We start from the raw sequence: 17,505 nt of genomic DNA, 5'->3' as shown, positions 1-17,505 counted from the left end.
AGGGAGCAACAATGCCAGGAAGCCTAAATTACAACATGGAAAACCGGTGCAAGCTCCCAGCCAAATTTCTGGGTCTCCTCCTCCGTGTGGTTAGAATTTAACTCCAACCTCCCATCAACATGTCTTTTTCAAGTATTTCAAACTCACCACCTTTGTTCAGAAGAACCACAGGCACTGTGATGATGGTGACAAGAGCAGCTGTCCCCAGCAGTCCCAAGAGCACCTTCCACCGCGTCTGCAAGCAGATCAAATGAGGTACAGTTAGTACTGATCATTTGGTCCCCTTCTAGAAGGGCACTGTGGACATCTGAATTTGCTAATGGGAGTTAGTTGGAAGAGTTGCCCAGAGGGCTGGGAAGCTTTGGAGTCTGCCAAGTCAGAGGTTGCAAGAGCGGTTCCCTTGAACTTGCGGCCTCTAAGCCTGTATGTCACAAACTAAGTGAGAGTTAGGGCATGCGTGTCGTGGGCAGCTCGCCGGGTCCTCCAAGGCTCGGAGCCGGGTTCCAGCAGAAAACCCACGAGCCAAGAGTGCGAGGAGCCGAGGGTTCAGGGAAGTGCCTTCAAACCTGACAGAGAGTGGTCCCACCGCGTCCACCTACTGGGAGCTCCCTGGCTCTTTCCAGAGCCTTTGAGCCAATTTGGACAGAGTGGAGGTTTAGCGACGCTCCAAACTCACAACTCGACCCCCGAGGCAGGAGAAGTGGCAAGTGCGCGATCCTCACCTTCATCCTGGAGTCTCCTGGGAACTGAGCTAGCGGAGCAGGAGCGCAGGCAGAAGTCTGGCAAACCGCGGAGACTCGTGTCCAGCTTGGCTGCAGCTGCTCGGGGCCGCGGAGTCACTGGGCGCCTCCAAGTTCCGCCTCGAGTTAAAGATTAAGTGAGCGCCCAGCCCGCTCCGCATAAAGGGCGGCGGACCGGCGAGGGGCCCGGGGCGCGGGGCAGGGGCTCTGTCTGCCAGAAGCCCGCGGGGAAAGGAGGCGGCTTCTCGTGACTGAGAGGGGCGGGGTGGGGGGGGGGCGCAGCCCGGGAGCTGAGTGCGGGTTCCCAAGGGACGCGCCAGAGAGCCAGCGGCCCCGGAGCTAGAAAGAACCTGCTTCCGTTGCAAAGAACCGAAGGTCTCAAAGCCGAGACCTCTAGGACTTGGGTCTTGAAACCTCCCTCTGATGAGGCTCAGAGATGGCTGAGGGGTCGACCTATATATAGCTCACTTTAGGCAGCTGGGGTACTCAAATTGTTTGCAAGTGAGATGCAGTGGGTGCCCCCCCCCACACACACACTTATGAATAACACTTTAGAATTAAGTATACAGATTAACAGATTATTCCTAATTTGTTTTACAACCTTGATTTTCTCCTCAAAATGTCAAAAAAGAATAAAGCTAGCACTTATATAAAACATTTTTATTACCCCCACCCCCGCATGGGTTGTTCTCATCAGTGCTCTGTTTATTTTACAGGAGGGTTGAAGGGTAACCCAGACACAAAAAGGTTAAAGTAACTTGGCCCAGCAACACTGCTGGGAAGTTCTGGAGTCTGAATTCAGTCTTTGCTCTTAAACTACTCCACATGTTTTCTTATCTTTCATTCTTACAAAAAGGATTCGGAGAAGAGAAAAGGTCTGGTGGGGCTTCTCTTGCCTCCAGTTCCCCTTTATGCCCCTATTTTTCACTCATTGCATACATTTTTGAGTGACAGCAAAGTTCCAGATTCTCTTCTAGATGCTGATAAAAGTGGAACAGGACAGATGAGATCTGTGTGCTTGGCACGTTCAAAATGAAACACACAAACTTTTGCCTTTGGGCTTGTCTATAATTGCTTCTTCTTGAAAATACTCCTACCCCTTATAGGGAAGGCCTCTCCAGATTGTTCACTGTAGCTGAGAAGTATGACCCCTTTGTCAACAAAGGTGAAAGATTTAAAGTGTGAAGTCCTGTTGGGCTTGCTAATACATATAGTTATGAATATGAATTTGAACTTCTATCCTCATCTCCAACTCAGACTTTGTTTCTGAACTCTGGGACTTTTCTTCCTTACCCACAAGTTGCTCATATACATATATGGCTCACGCCCAACTCCAGAAACTCAAACTGAACTCTTCCTCTACTGCATCAAGTTTCTCTCACCTTTCTCTGGTCATCACTGTGTTAAAACTGGCCCCATTCACCATTCACAAAAACTGTTTTCTATCATCCTGTGTTTTTCTTTCTTCTTTAGTCTTTTGCTGTATACATGTGATCACTAATAAATCCTCTCAGTTTTACCTTTATATCTTGAATCTTCTTCCTCCTCTTCCAACGGCTGGAGAAAACCAGCTAGTAGGGCTACTGAACCTGTGAACTGGACCTATAAAGAGAAGCCAACTAACAAGGACAAAAAGCAGGATGCAGTAACGAAGAGTTTGGTTTGACTCTGCTCTCACCACTCAGCAGTGGAGGTGAGAAGAAAATCCACAGACTTAACCTCCCATACCTACCTACTTTCAGTAAGTTTTTGGGCTAACTGAAGAATGGTTGGCTAAAATATTAGGAATTGATTATATTTTTGTCTGGAGAGCATTCTTTGAGACACAAATATCTTTACACTCTGTAGCCACTTTGAGGTTTCTTGTTTTTTTTTTCTTCACTTATCTCTCTCACACTGACCTCTTTGTCACCAGCCTTTCTCTAACACCCTGAAAAACCAGTGGCCAGTACCTTAACCATTACTTGAAAGTAATTGCAAATTTAATATTATACCTTATCTATTACCTTGCAAAATTGAAAAAAAAAAAACCAGATGTATTACTCTAATTTGTTGTCTGTTTTGATGAGTTTTCTTTCTACTATATTTCAGAACACCCCTGAGAAGAGTTGTGATACATCTATCCAATGTCAGCCTAACTTACATAAAGCTAACTTTTTCCTCTTCACCGTTGCCCGGTTACAGGAAACTCCCTGTGAAACTGCAGGTGTGTGTTGATGGAAAGACACTGAGACAGTAGAAGAACACTACATAGAAACTGATTTCTCTGCTTATGCTTTCTTGTGCTTCCTAGGCTACTTGGGCTCTTTGTTTATCTCTTAGATACCATTTTACTTACTATGGCAGTGCTTAACATGCCCAGCTTGATTGTTATTTTCTTTTTACTGAGGGAATTAATGGTTTACAGTAAACACAGTTGTTGATATATGTGTAAAATTTCTCAATTTTCTGCAAGACACTCTCACCCCCAGCCCAGGTTCTCCTCCATCATCATGCACCAGAACCTGAAAGCTCCTCCCCTCACCCCTGCCTGCCCCTCCTAAGAGTCCTTTGCTTTGGTGCAATACACCATGAACTTTATTATTTAATGGAACAGGTAGCAGCCACCTTGTTGAGTAACTCAGGTTTTATAATTATCTGATATTATAGGTTTACTCAAACTGTATTTACTCAAAGAAAAAAAATATATATATGTATTCCTAGTCCCCAGTAGCATAATGGTTATAAGAGACTGTCATGCCTGAAGCTTCAAAGTCCCAGGTTCAATCTCCCACCCCACCATAAACCAAAGTTGAGCAGTGCTCTGGTAAGAAAAGAAAAGAAAAGAAAAGAAAGAACGAACAAGGGGAGTTGGGCAGTAGTGCAGCGGGTTTAGTGCACATGGCACTAAGTGCAAGGACCGGCATAAGGATCCCGGTTCTAGCCCCAGGCTCCCATCTGTAAGGGAGTCACTTCACAAGAGGTGAAGCAGGTCTGCAGGTGTCTATCTTTCTCCCCCTCTCCCTGTCTTCCTCTCCTCTCTCCAGTTCTCTGTCCTATCCAACAATGACTACAACAATAAAACAACAAGGACAACAAAAGGGAATAAATAAATAAACATTAAAGAGAAAGAAAGAAAGAAAGAAAGAAAGGAAGGAAGAAAAGGAAGAGATTTCAATTAGTGCTAGACCTTTTCAGAAGTACTAGTTTATAAAGAGGTACCAGGTCTCTCTGTATCTCTCATTAAAATAAAACAAATGGACAAAGAGAGGAAGAGAGATACCACAGATGGGCCAGGTGTTGGTGTACATAGTCAAGCACATTATAGTGTGCAAGGACCCAGGTTCAAGCCCCTGGTCCCCACCTGCAGAAAGAAAACTTCATAAGTGGTGAAGCAGGTCTGCAGGTGCCTATCTTTCTCTCTTTTTCTCTGTCTACCCTCCCCTCTCGATTTCTTTCTCTGTCTCTATCCAATAATAAATAAATAATATTAAAGAAAAAAAAACAGAGAGACACCACAGCACTGCAACTTCTTTCAATGTGGTGGGTGCCAGGCTCAAACCTGGATCATGCATATGGCAAAGCAGCATACTACTAGCTCTAACCAATGGGTTCTTTGTTCTATAGGATATCAGTTTAGTCAAGGTCCCTGGAGACTATAGACTATAACAGAGCAATAGAACTTGCATATTCCTGAAGTGAGATGGTAAAAATATACTGCAGTCCCTTCCAGGTGAAGAAACCCCCTTTTAAGTATTTCCTATTAATGAGACTCAAGAAAAGTAAAAATGTATATAGAAGGTTATCAGCCTCAGATACTAAGCCTTTTTTTATACCATCAAGTTATCATACATGAAGAGACACTTGAGATTAACCCATAATTATTTTCTGTTATTTATATTATTTTTGTACAGGCTGAACAAGTTAGTCAATTTTAGGATAATAAATTTGGTGGCACACCTGCTTAAGCATACACTTTACCATGTGCAAGGTCCAGGTTCAAGCCCCAGTCCTCAGATGCTGCTGCTGCTGCTTCTGGTGGGTATTGTGATAAACGCAGCTATGAATATAGGGGTGCATATGTCCCTTTGGATAAGAGTTTGTATATCCTTCGGGTAAATACCTAATAGTGGTATTGCTGGATCATAAAGTAGTTTCTTTTTTTTTATTATTATTTGTTTAAGAACTTTTCATACAATCTTCCAAAGACACCAGTTTGCATTTTTACCCTTTTTCTGTAACCTCACCATTGCCCGTCATTTCCTTTTTTTTTTTTTTTTGTCTCCAGTGTTATTGCTGGGGCTCAATCCACTGCTCCTGGAAGCCATATTTTCCCCCATTTTGTTGCCCTTGCCCTTGTTGTTATTGTTATTTCTGTTGTTAGAAGAACAAAGAGAAATTGAGAGAGATGGGGAAGACAGAGAGGGGAGAGAAAAATACCTGCAGACCTGCTTCACTGCCTGTGAAGTGACCCTCCTGCAGGTGGGGAGCCAGGGGTTTGAACCAGGATCCTTAGGCAGATCCTTGCACTTCACACCGCATGCACTTGACTCACTGCGCCACTGCCGGGCTTCCTCCTATTTTGTTGATATAGGGCATTCTCACAGGTGTAAGGTGGAATCTCAGTGCGGTTTTGATTTGTATTTCCTTAATGATAAGTGAAATGGAGCATTTCATGTGTCTGCGGGCTATGTGTATCTCGTCTTTAGAAAACTGCCTATTTAGTTCTTTGGCCCACTTTTTTTCTGGGTTATTCTTATATTTTTCCTATCATTTAGCTGTACCAGCTCTTTGTAGATGTTTGATATCAATTGCTTGTCTAAAGTGTGATATATAAGTATCTTCTCCCATTTACTGTGTTGTCTGACTGTCATTGTTTAGATTACTTTTGATGTATATAAGCTTTTTAGTTTGATGGAGTCCTACTTATTTACTCTTGTTTTCATTTCCCATGCTGATGGGCTCAAGTTTCCATATATATTTTTGATGTTCCTTCTATATACTTTAGATTTTCAGATGCAATGTGCAGGTCTTTTATCCATTTGGTTCTGATTTAGGTGCATGAGATTCACTCTGAGGTATTTTGTTTTTTTGAGTTCAATTGTAAATGGGACTAGTTTCTTCAGTTCCCTTTCTTCTTATTATTTTTTAAAATATTTATTTATTTATTCCCTTTTGTCGCCCTTGTTGATTTCCCTTTCTTCTAACTTGTGATTTGACTATAGAAATACCACAGATTAAAAATTTGAGCCCACTGCTAAAATTCAATCAGGTTACCAATTTGAAACCTTAAATACATAGATTGAAGGGCCATATACTCACAATTGGGGTCTATGCATAAAGAGGTTTGACAGTTTCAATCTAATTTTCCCCTCACATATTGATTAAATAGTGATTTGTAAGACTATAAATTAATAGGAGACCATATTAACACTGTTCCTGCCACCAAAGGTCTGTGTCCCCACACCCACGCCCCTATACTGAAGCTAAAAATCTAACCTCTTCCTCCACCCAGAGTTTTTTACTTTGTTGAGATACTCCAAACTCAATCAAATTCTACTTTGTTTTTCCCTATCTGTTCTTCTTTCTCAATTTATCTTTATGAGAGGGATCATTCCATACTCATTTTTCTCTTTCTGACTTACCTCACTTAATATGATTCCTTCTAGCTCCATACAAAATGGGTCAGAGAAGGTGAGTTCATTATTCTTAATAGCTGAGTAGTATTCCATTGAGTATATATACCACAACTTTCTCAGCCTCCCCTATTAGGGAAAGACGGAAATAAGCTGGTAGTATGGATAGACCTGCCAACACCCATGTTCAGTAGAGAAGCAATTACAGAAGCCAGATCTTCTACCTTCTGCACCCCATAATGACCCTGAGTCCATGCTCCCAGAAGAATAAAGAAGAGGAAAGTTTTCAAGGGAGGTGATGGGATACGGAACTCAGGTGGTGGAAATTGTATGGAATTGTACCCCTCTTATCCTATGGTTTTGCTGATTTTTAAAAATTTTATAAATAAATTGATAACAATTAAAAATAAATAAATAAAATAATAAAAAAGAAATACCACAGATTTGTGGCTGTTAATTTTGTCTTCTGCTACTTTACTGAATTTATTATTTTCAGTAATTTTTTTACTGGAATCTGGGATTCTATAGTTCTATTACCATACATTGGTGTTTGATCTTTTCAAAAGCTTTTTCTACATCAATTGATTTGACCAAGTGGTTTTATTTTTCTTTTTATTGCTTGATTTTTGAATGTTGGACCATCCTTACTTCCCAGGGATTAATCCTACTTGGTTTGGGTGAATTATTTTCTTGATATGTTATTGAATTTAATTTTCCAACATTTTGCTGGGACTCCTTGCATCAATGTTCATCAAGGACATAGGTCTGTAGCTTTCCTTTTTGATTGATCCTTGTCTGCTTTAGGGATAAGTGTGATGTGAGCTTCATAGAATATGTTTGGAAGTGGCTCCTCCTCTTCAATTTTCTGAAACTGTTAGAGAAGAATTAATGTGAGTTATTTGAAAAATCTAATAGAATTTATTAGTAAAACCAGTTGGACTTTGTTTCACCCTGTTACATGGAGTTTCTGTTTTGTCTTTCTGATGTATGTTTCCTGGAGACATAGAAAAGATGGAGCTTGCTTTTTAATCATTTAGTCACTCTGACTCTTTTAAATTTGTGAGCTTAGACCATTTACATCTATAGAGATTATTTAAACATGAAACTTTCTTATAGCTATTTTGATTTCTGTTTTAAATTGTCTTAAGTTCTTGTTGATTTTTTTCCTGTTTGTTTCTTGTTTTGTGTTGATGCTTTTCTTTTTTTTATATTTATTTTATTTATTTTTTCCCTTTTGTTGCCCTTGTTGTTTTATTGTTGTATTTATTATTGTTGTTGTTGTTGTTGTTGGATAGGACAGAGAGAAATGGAGAGAGGGAGGGGAAGACAGAGAGGAGGAGAGAAAGATAGACACCTGCAGACCTGCTTCACAGCCTGTGAAGCGACGCCCCTGCAGGTGGGAGCCGGGGTTCGAACCGGGATCCTTATGCCGGTCTTTGTGCTTTGCGCCACCTGCGCTTAACCTGCTGCGCTACAGCCCGACTCCCGTGTTGATGCTTTTCTATGTTGGTCTCATATACTATGTATCTGCTTCCTGTTTGTCTCTGTGCTATATTTTGTTTTGTGGTTACCACGGGTATTATGTCAAACTTACAACATCTATGGCAGTTTATTTTAGGTTGACTTTGATTTACTAATGGTTGATCATGTTGCTGCATTTTGCCCTCCTTTTACTATCCCACTGTTTTATCCTGTTGCTGTTTTTTGCCCCTGGTCCTCACCTGTGAAGACAAAGCTTCAGGAGTGGTAAAGCAGAGCTGTAGTTCTCTCTCTCTCTCTCTCTCTCTCTCCCTCCCTCCCTCTTCCCTCTCAATTTCTCTCTGTATTTATTTATTTATTTTTGGCTTATCTCATTCAACATATTGCCTTTGAAGTCCATCCAGTATGTAGCAAAGGAGATGACTTCATCATTTTTAATAGCTGTGTATATATACTATAATTTGTTTTATTTTACTTTATTTTTTCCCTTTTTTTGCCCTTGGTTTTTATCATTGTTGTTATTGTTGGATAGGAAAGAAATAAATCAAGAGAGGAGGGGAAAACAGAAAGAGGGAGAGAAAGATACCTTCAGACCTGCTTCACCACCTGTGATGCTCCCCGACCCTTGCAGGTGGGGAGCCAGGGGCTCAAATCGGGATCCTTACTCTGGTCCTTGTGCTTCACCATGTGCACTTAACCCTCTGTGCTACCACCTGGCCCCTCTTTCTTTATTTGATAATAAATAAATAAAATATAAAAAAATAAAAATAAAACACTTCTAAGGGTGGGGGTGTAGAGAGTATAATGATTATGAAGAGGCTTTCATGCTTGAGGCTCCTAAGTCCCAGGTTGAATACCCCACTCCATCATAAACCAGAGCTGAGCAGTGCTCTGGAAATAATAAATAAATAAATAAATAAAAATACATGCATTCTCTTCTTCCTCAAGTATCCCTGGAATTCTTATGTTTATTTTTCTTATGGAATCTGCAGGTTCGGGGAAGACTGCTTCATTTTTTTAAAGCTTTTCCAACTTTTTTGAATTCACAAATTGTAGTGGCTGTTTATTATAGCACTTATAATCCTTAGTTTGATTTAATCTATTTTCTAGGTCTACTACCTGAGACTACCTGAGTTTCCTTCAAGCCCTGGTTCAGTGTATATGTTGCAATGCTCAAGGGTTCGGGTTCAAGTCCCTGGTCCCTACCTGCAAGGGGGAAGTTTCACAAACAGTGAAGCAGCACTACAGGTGCATCTCTCTCTTCTTGATTTCTCTGTCTCTATCCAATAAATAATAAATAAAATATTTTTAAAAGATTAAATCATCAGATCAAAATGTACAATCCATTTTTCAGTTTATTATGAAATCCTTTGTTTATTTATTTTTTAGTCTGCCAGTGTTTTAATATGAATGCACTGGTGAATATAACAAAGAAAACTACAAAGACAAACATTTCTTACAAAATTCTCAGGTTGCATTGAACCTTTATCTTGGCTCCATCAAAGTTAGAGTTAACAGGGGCAAGGAAGATAGCATAATGGTGATGTAAAAGACTTTCATGCTTGAAGCTCCAGAGTCCCAGGCTCAACCCTCAGCACCACCAGAGCTGAGTAGTGCTTTGATCTCTCTTTGTGTATCTTTCGCCATAAACCTATCACTAAAATAAAGTATTTTTAAAAAATCAAAATCATAGTTACCTTAAAACTTTTCAACAAACTCAGTAATAGTGTTTGTATCTGTATGAGCTACCAGCTGAATGACTTATCTAATCATCCGCCTACTTTTTCTAGCATCTCTAAATACTGATCTCTATAGCTAAACTAGGGGGAGTGGGGGTGTTGAGTGCCACATCATCTTAATTAGCATAAAGTGACTGATACAACAAGATAAATAAGGCTATTAATAGCCTTTGGGTGGCTGAATAAAATAGAGTGCAGCAAATGAGACATGATTCCTGGTAAAACACAAGAATAAGAAAGATTTATTATCTTGGCATCTTTTTAAAATTATTTTTATTTATAAAAAGGCAATACTGACAAAAAACATAGAGTAAGAGGTGTACAACTCCATACAATTTCCACCACCATAACTCTGTATCTCATCCCCTCCCCTGATAGTTTTCCTATTCTTTTTTTAAAGTTTTTAAAAATATTTATTTATTTATTCCCTTTTGTTGCCCTTGTTTTTTATTGTTGCAGTCATTGTTATTATTGATGTCGTCATCATTGTTGGATAGGAAAGAGAGAAAGGAGAGAGGAGGGGAAGACAGAGAGGAGGAGAGAAAGATAGACACCTGCAGACCTGTTTCACCACTTGTGAAGCAACTCCCCTGCACGTGGGGAGCCTGGGGCTAGAACCGGGATCCTTACACGGATCCTTGCGCTTTGCACCATGTGTGCTTAACCAGCTATGCTATGGCCTGACTCCCAGCTTTCCTATTCTTTATCCCTCTGGGAGAATGGTCGAAGGGACATTATGGGATGCAGGAGGTGGAAGGTCTGGCTTCTGTAATTGCTTCCCTGCTGAACGTGGGCATCAACAGGTTGATCCATACTCCCAGCCTGTCTCTCTCTTTCCCTAGTGGGGAAGGGCTCTGTGGAGGTGGGGCTCCAGGACACATTGGTGGGGTGTCTGCCCTAGGAAGTCTGGTTGGCATCATGTTAGCATCTTGAAACTGGTGGCTGAAAAAAAGAGTTAACATATAGAACTCTACTCAGCTCTGGCTTATGATGGCATGAGGGGGATTGAACCTGGGACTCTGGAATCTTAGGCATGAGAGTCTCTTTGTGTAGGGAGGTTGTGGTGATGTGAGCCTGGCAGGGTTTGACATGAGAGGTGTGCCCATCCTGTTAGTCTCTCTCTCTACAGAGAGGTTGAGCAAAGGAGGACACAGGAACCTCAAAAGGTTGCCCGCCATATCAGACTTCCCTGCCTCACAAAACACCCTGCATTTTTCTGCCTACAGGAGCCAGGCATCCCTTAAAACATTAAGCCTGCTCCACCCTGACAATATGGCCTGTTCTTTTATTATCTACATATCAATCTTCTGCTTTGTCTTACAAATGACTAAAAGTCTCCTTCCAGTTCCCGGAAGGGCATTATTAGTCCTACCAGTTAAACCCTTAGCAACAGTTGCTAAGGAAACTCCCTGCCATTCCCAGCCCCTTCCACCTTTCTCCGCCCCTTTCCTAACCATGTATGGTATTGTCAAGCCACTTCCGTTTCTGACTTGTCTCTGCCCTTGTCCAGCTGGAGAAGCAGCAGGCAGACCAGTAGGCTGACACTGGCCATTGAAGATTGCTCCACGTGGCTTAACCAGGTGTGCTACCACCCAACTCTGAGGTGTTCAAATGAATAAAGATTTGAATTGCCTTGCCACCATGAGTTTGGTTCCTGGGCCATCTCCCTCTTGTGCATTGCTAGCCTGACATATTTGCATTATGCTATCTACTCCCACCAACTGTTACAATTTTAAAGGATAACTTTCATAAGAAGAACTCCATATTTCAATCAAATGCTAGAATAAGAATTCTGAAAGAGAAATGGTACTCTGATGACCCTGAGAAATTATCACTCTTGAGTATGCATACTGTATATGCGTTATCACTGAGGGCACCATATAGACCCCAAAGGAGTAGCTCCGTTTTTTTCTTTTAATTTAATTTATTTATTTGATAGAGACAGAGAGAAATTGAGAGAGGAGAGGAAAGTAGAGAAGGACAGAGACAGAGAGACACCTATAGCACTGTTTCACTGATCAGAAAGCTTCTTCCCTGCATAGGGACATTAACCTGGATCCTTGTGCATTGTAACTGGATCCTTGTGCCTAACCATTTGTGCCACCATTAGGTCCCAAGAGTAACTTTTTAATTTGTAGTGGAACCAGGGTCTCCTGAATGTGGCATTTCACCAATCTGAAAGGCTTTTTCATTCTTATATTAAGGTTGAGAGAGAAGAAAGAAACAGCATAACACCAAAACTTCCTATTGCTACAGTGCCTCCCATGTGGCACTTGGGCTTACACTTGGGCTCTGCACACAGCAATGCAGGCTTCCTTCTCAGTGAACTAGCTTTCTGACAGAGGTGTGATTCTTGGTGGGCACAAAATTACTCTTCTTATATATAAATCATTTATTTATATAGTACATATATATAAATAAAAAAAGTATCTCTGTTGTATTAAAAATTAGACCTCTCTCTTTTAGCTAAATTTGGAGTAACAAGTGGTATTCTACTAGTTCTTGTTGTTTGCTTGTTTATTTTTACTGAACACTGCTTAGCTCTGGTATATAGTGGTGCTGAGGTTTGAACTTGGGACCTCAGAACTCAGGCATGAATTACTTTTGCATAAGTGTTATTCTATTCCCCTAGCCTTGTCTCCCTTCCTTTTTTCCTTCCTTTCTTTCATCCTTTCTCTTCTCCTTTCTTCTTTCTTTTTCTTTTTTTCTTAATTTTTTATTTGTGATTTAATAATGGTTGACAATATTGTAGGATAAGAGGGGTACAATTCTGTACAATTCCCACCACCCTAGTTCCATCTACCCTCTTCCCCCCCCTATTTTTTTATCCCTCTGGAAGAATGGACCAAAGATCTTTATGGGGAGCAGAAGATCTGGCTTCTATAATTACTTCTCTGTAGGACATGGGCATTGACAGGTCGATTCATACCCCCAGCCTATTCCTGTCTTTCCCTAGTGGGGTAGGGCTCTGGGGAGGAGGGGTTCTAGGACACATTAGTGAGGTCAGCTGCCCAGGGAGGTTAGGTGGTGTCATGGTAGCATATCCAACTCGGCAGCTAAAAAGCATTAAGATAAAAGCTGAACAATTGTTTAATAATCAAGAATCCATAGGTAAGAGGATCTTAGATGAAATTTGGGGTCTCTTCTTTCTTTCTTTGTTATCAGGGCTTTACCACATCAGACCAACTTTTTCTGATTGAAAGAGATAAAGAAAGGGACAAAACAAAGAAAGATACCACTGCACTGAAGCTTACTCCAGTGGGATGAGGCTCCAACTTTAATTTGGTTTGAGTACCTACCAAAAAAAAAGCACACAATCCAAGTGAGCTGTTTTTTTCTGGCCCTCTTTCTTTAAACTAGAGTAAGCCCTGATAAGTCCCACTACTGTATCATAAACATACACCACCACTACATATATCAAATTCTTACAGTTTGGAAACTTCTAAGAAGAGGTCATCATAGCCACAGCTGTTTGGTGAGATTCTGACTCTAAGGATTTTAAATACACTTTTTTACAAAGGCACATGAGAATGTTGTTTATTTCCTCCCTTCCTTCCTTCCTTCCTTCCTTCCTTTCTTCCTTCCTTCCTTCTTTCCTTCTTTCCTCCTTTCTTTCCTTCCTTCTATCCTTCCATCACCAGGTTTACCAGTTTGGTCAACTTTTTTAGACAGTGAGACAGAGTAAGAGAGGGAGAAATATCACAATACGGAAGCTTCCCCCAATAAAGTGAGGGCCAGGCTTAATCTTGGATCTTACATATAGTGAGGCAGGCACCCTCCCAAGTGAGTTATCATATGGGTTTCATTACATTATTCCATTTTTATTTCATTTATTTTTTATCATTTATTTACTTATTTATGTTGCCACCAGGGTTATTGTTGGTGCTCAGTGCCTGCATGATGAATCTACTGCTCCTGGTGGTCATTATTTTATTTTATTTATTTATTTTTAATTTTTTAATCTTTATTAATTTACTATATAGAAACCGCCAGAAACATAGAGGAAAAGGGGTGATCAAGAGGGAGAGAAACAGAGACCTGCAACACTGCTTTACCACTTGCAAAACTTTATCCCTTCAGGTGAGGATTATTGGCTCAAACCTGGGTCCTTGCTCATTGTAACATGTGTGCTTAACCAGGTGCACCACCACATGGCCGCTCTTTTATTTTTCTATTTTTTATTTGAAAGTACAGAGAGAAATTGAGAGGGTTGGGGAGATTGAGAGGGAGAAAGAAAGACTGAGCAGGGGTTGATAGCATATTGGTTATGCAAAGAGATTCTTATGCCTGAGGCACCAAAGTCTCAAGTTCTGTCACCACCATAAACCACAGCTGAGCAGCGCTCTGTTAAAAAAAAATTTTTAATTAAAAAAAAAAAAAGGAAGGAAGGAAGAAAGAGAGAAAAAAAAAACAAGAAAAAAAGAAAGAGAGAAGTAAGGACTCCTACAAGATGCCCCGGCCAGCGGGGCGAGAACAGGGGCTAGGAACCCTGGGTCCTGGAATGAAAGGGACAGGAGACACAAAGAACGACAGCAAGACAGGATTCTGATCAAGTTGCAAAATTTTATTGTTTTTACAGGCATTATAAGGCTTTGGGGAAGGGGGAGTGCAAGAGGAGAAGGAGGAGGGGGAGCAATTATCAGGGTGGAATGTCCCTTGCAACATACATAGCCAAAACTGTGTCTATTAACTGTAACTATGTGGTGTGCCACTTGATTTCTGGTAAATGGCCTACCTGCGGGGAAATAGAAACTTATCTCGAGGGCTTTCATTGTTTCAAAGCTTATCTTCTATCAAGCAGAGAATGGCTCCTGGCACCTACAGACCTTTTTCACCACTTGTGAAGTGTCCCCCCTGCAGATGGGGAGCAGAGGCTCAAACCTGGGTCCTTGTACTTGGTAATATGTGCGCTTAAAGAGGTGTGCCACTATCCAGCCCCTAAATTATTTTATTTATTTATTTATTTATTTATTTATTTATTTTATTGATTCCCTTTTGTTGCCCTTGTTGTTTCATTGTTGTAGTTATTGATGTCATTGTTGTTGGATAGGACAGAGAGAAATGGAGAGAGAAGGGGAAGACAGAGAAGGGGAGAGAAAAACAGACACCTGCAGATCTGCTTCACCGCCTGTGAAACGACTCCCCTGCATGTGGGTTGCTGGGGGCTCGAACCGGGAACCTTACGCCGGTCCTTGCGCTTTGCGCCACCTGCGCTTAACCCGCTGCACTAAAGCACAACTCCCCCTAAATTATTTCTTAAGTCAGGAGCTAACATAAGCAAATTCTTCAAGAATACAAGAGTCTCCTCCCACCTAAGTGTTATTTGGTCTAGCAGACAACATCAAATGTTTACAGAGCTTAGAGTGTAAAAAAAGAATCTTTTAACTGGTATTATTGATAACTGAGGCAAGGAAACCAAAATCACAGCTGGAAAACAGCTTTTAAGTTATTATATGCAAACAATCATGGATCAACATGGTTTAAATTCTCATTTAAAAAATATTTTTAATTATTTTTATTTATTTATTAGATAGAGACAGTCAGAAATCAAAAGAGAAGAGGGTGATCAAGAGGGAGAGAAACAGAGAGACAAGAGAGACACCTGCAACACTGCTTTACCACTTGCAAGACATTCCCCTTGCAGTTGGGGACCAGTGGCTCGAACCAGGTCCTTGTGCATTGTAACATGTGCAATCAACCTGATACACCACCAACTGGCCCTGGTTTAAACTCTTTTATAACAAGCTTTACAGAGAAAGAGGAGCATCTACTCAATAAATTGTACAACAATGAATTTATTAACTTCTATTCCATCTCTAGTTCTACCCCCCCAATCCAGCCCCCAGTTTTTTCTTTTTTTTTTTTTTTTTAATCAAAGCAGATTTTAGTTTTGGCCATTGGTGTTGCCAGGATGGGAACCCAGGCTCTCTTTTCTACAAGTCCTGTGTACTATCACTGTGCTATTTTTCTTGATCATCTCTTCAGCATATGCTGTTACCTAATTATTTATCTATTTATTCACTTATTTATTTATTATTGGATAGAGACAGAGAAATTGAGAGGGGAAAGGGAAGATAGAGAGGGAGAGGGAGAGAGAAAGACATCTGCAGCTCTGCTTCACCACTTACAAAGCTTCCCCCACCCCCCTTTTTTTACATCAAAAATTCAAGTGTGATTAGGTTCTTTTCTCTATAAAAATTTTTAGGGTTTCCCTACCACAAACATAATATTGAATTCAAGACTGAAAAAAATAACATTTACAAATGACTATATTTCCTGATAGTCTCTAGAATATCTTATATCCCAGTGAAACAAAACCAATAGATATTACCTAAAGGCCCTCCTGTTTTTTTACTTAAATCTTTGTGTATATCTAAACCTGGTTTGCCCAGCTACATATCCATATGTCTAACATGCCAGAACTAACCAGGCCTGACCCTGCTTAGCTTCTGAGATCACACAAGATAGGATGTGTTCAAGGTGATATGGCCATAGACTCTATCCATATATTGTTTGTTAGAAATGAATATTCTTTGAGTGCTTGAGCTTGAGCCCTCAACAACCACATGGGAACAACTGCATTACAGAAGCTTTATGAGAAATAGAATGATGTTGTCTTATCTCTCTCCCTTGCTCTCCTTTCTTCTTCCTCTTGTTATTTCATTATATATATATATTTGATAAAGAGAAATTAGAGGGAAAAGGAAGATTGAGAGGGAGAAAGAGAGACAGCTTTACCACTTGTGAAACTTTCCCCCTATAGGTTGGGACTAGGGACTTGAACTTGGGTGTTTGGATATGGTAACAGGTACGCTCAACTGGCTGTGCTATCACTCAGTCCCTATATTTTCTATCTTGAAAGAAGTAAAGGTAAAGAAAAAAAAAAGAAAAAAGAAAGTGTTCCAGGAGCCAGGAAATCATGCATGTGCAAAACTCTAGCAATAACTTCGTGTGTGGAAGGATATATATATAGTTGCTGTAGGTTCTACTTAAAGTACAAGAAGAATATTCTTCCATATTATGGATGGTAGGGAATGCATAAAATTAAACAAAAACAAATTCAGTTAGTATTGAAGATACTCTGGAAGATATGTTTTTTCCTCTAGACTTTAAAGGAGAGAAGCTAGGGCAATTAGTCTTTGAACAGTAGGTAGTCGTTCTCACCTGGATGGGATGGAGCTTCCTGAAAGCACACACACACACACACACACACACACACACACACACACACACACACACACACACACACACACACTTGCTTCAGAACTGAGAGTAAGGAATAGAATCTGTTCCATCCCACTCTTCCTGTCTCTCCTCTTCATGCTAGATTCCATCTATTCCTTCTTTCTGAATTTAAAACCTCATTTCTTTAAGACCTAATTACCTTCATGCCACCTTCAAGAACAGAGAATGATCTGATGTTATTTTCCTTTATTCATCTTTTCATTTCTCCAGACAATACTTATCAACTACTGATGTGTTCCTGATTGTTTCCTAGGCATTGGAGAATGAAGGAGACACAGACTTGGGACTTTTGGAGTCATGACCATAGAGTAGCAGCAGCTTCAAAGTTGTTCCCCTAGCAACTACTTGGAATATCTCTAAACTATACCAGGAATTCTAAAGAAATTCATTGATCCGGGAGTCAGGCGGTAGTAGCAAAGCAGGTTAAGCGCAGGTGGCGCAAAGCACAAAAACTGGCATAAGGTTCTTGGTTGGAGCCCCCGGCTCCCCACCTGCAGGGGAGTCACTTCACAGGCGGTGAAGCAGGTCTGCAGGTGTCTGTCTTTCTCTCCCCCTCTCTGTCTTCCCCTCCTCTCTTCATTTCTTTCTGTCCTATCCAAAAACGACAACATCATCAACAACAACAACAATAATAACTACAACAATAAAGCAACAAGGGCAACAAAAGGGAATAGATAGATAAATAAA

General features: G+C 40.6%; 1 protein-coding gene and 1 long non-coding RNA gene across 8 annotated transcripts in view; one reads left to right on the top strand and one right to left on the bottom strand.

The window, feature by feature from the left end:
- The window catches only part of DPP4 (dipeptidyl peptidase 4), a 105,688-nt gene extending 104,537 nt beyond the window's left edge, over positions 1-1,151 (bottom strand). The window contains exons 1-2 of one of the 3 annotated variants that reach the window (XM_060177814.1): positions 723-1,151; positions 148-235 (exon numbers count right to left, since the gene is read on the bottom strand). In XM_060177814.1, the coding sequence (XP_060033797.1) occupies positions 148-235; positions 723-728 (94 nt within the window). In that variant the 5' untranslated portion in view covers positions 729-1,151. The remainder of the gene's footprint in view (positions 1-147; positions 236-722) is intronic. The other 2 variants (XM_060177812.1, XM_060177813.1) reach the window with 2 other exon arrangements.
- LOC132534257 (uncharacterized) overlaps positions 137-17,505 on the top strand; it is a 54,755-nt gene continuing 37,386 nt past the window's right edge. For 3 of the 5 annotated variants that reach the window (XR_009545953.1, XR_009545950.1, XR_009545949.1), the window contains exons 1-3: positions 1,970-2,433; positions 8,945-9,082; positions 17,072-17,217. This is a non-coding gene — a long non-coding RNA (uncharacterized LOC132534257). The other 2 variants (XR_009545951.1, XR_009545952.1) reach the window with 2 other exon arrangements.

The sequence above is a fragment of the Erinaceus europaeus genome, chromosome 18, assembly GCF_950295315.1.
Source record: "Erinaceus europaeus chromosome 18, mEriEur2.1, whole genome shotgun sequence".
NCBI lineage: Eukaryota > Metazoa > Chordata > Mammalia > Eulipotyphla > Erinaceidae > Erinaceus > Erinaceus europaeus.
Note: the sequence above shows the minus strand (reverse complement) of the source record. Positions and strands in the feature narration are given on the sequence as shown.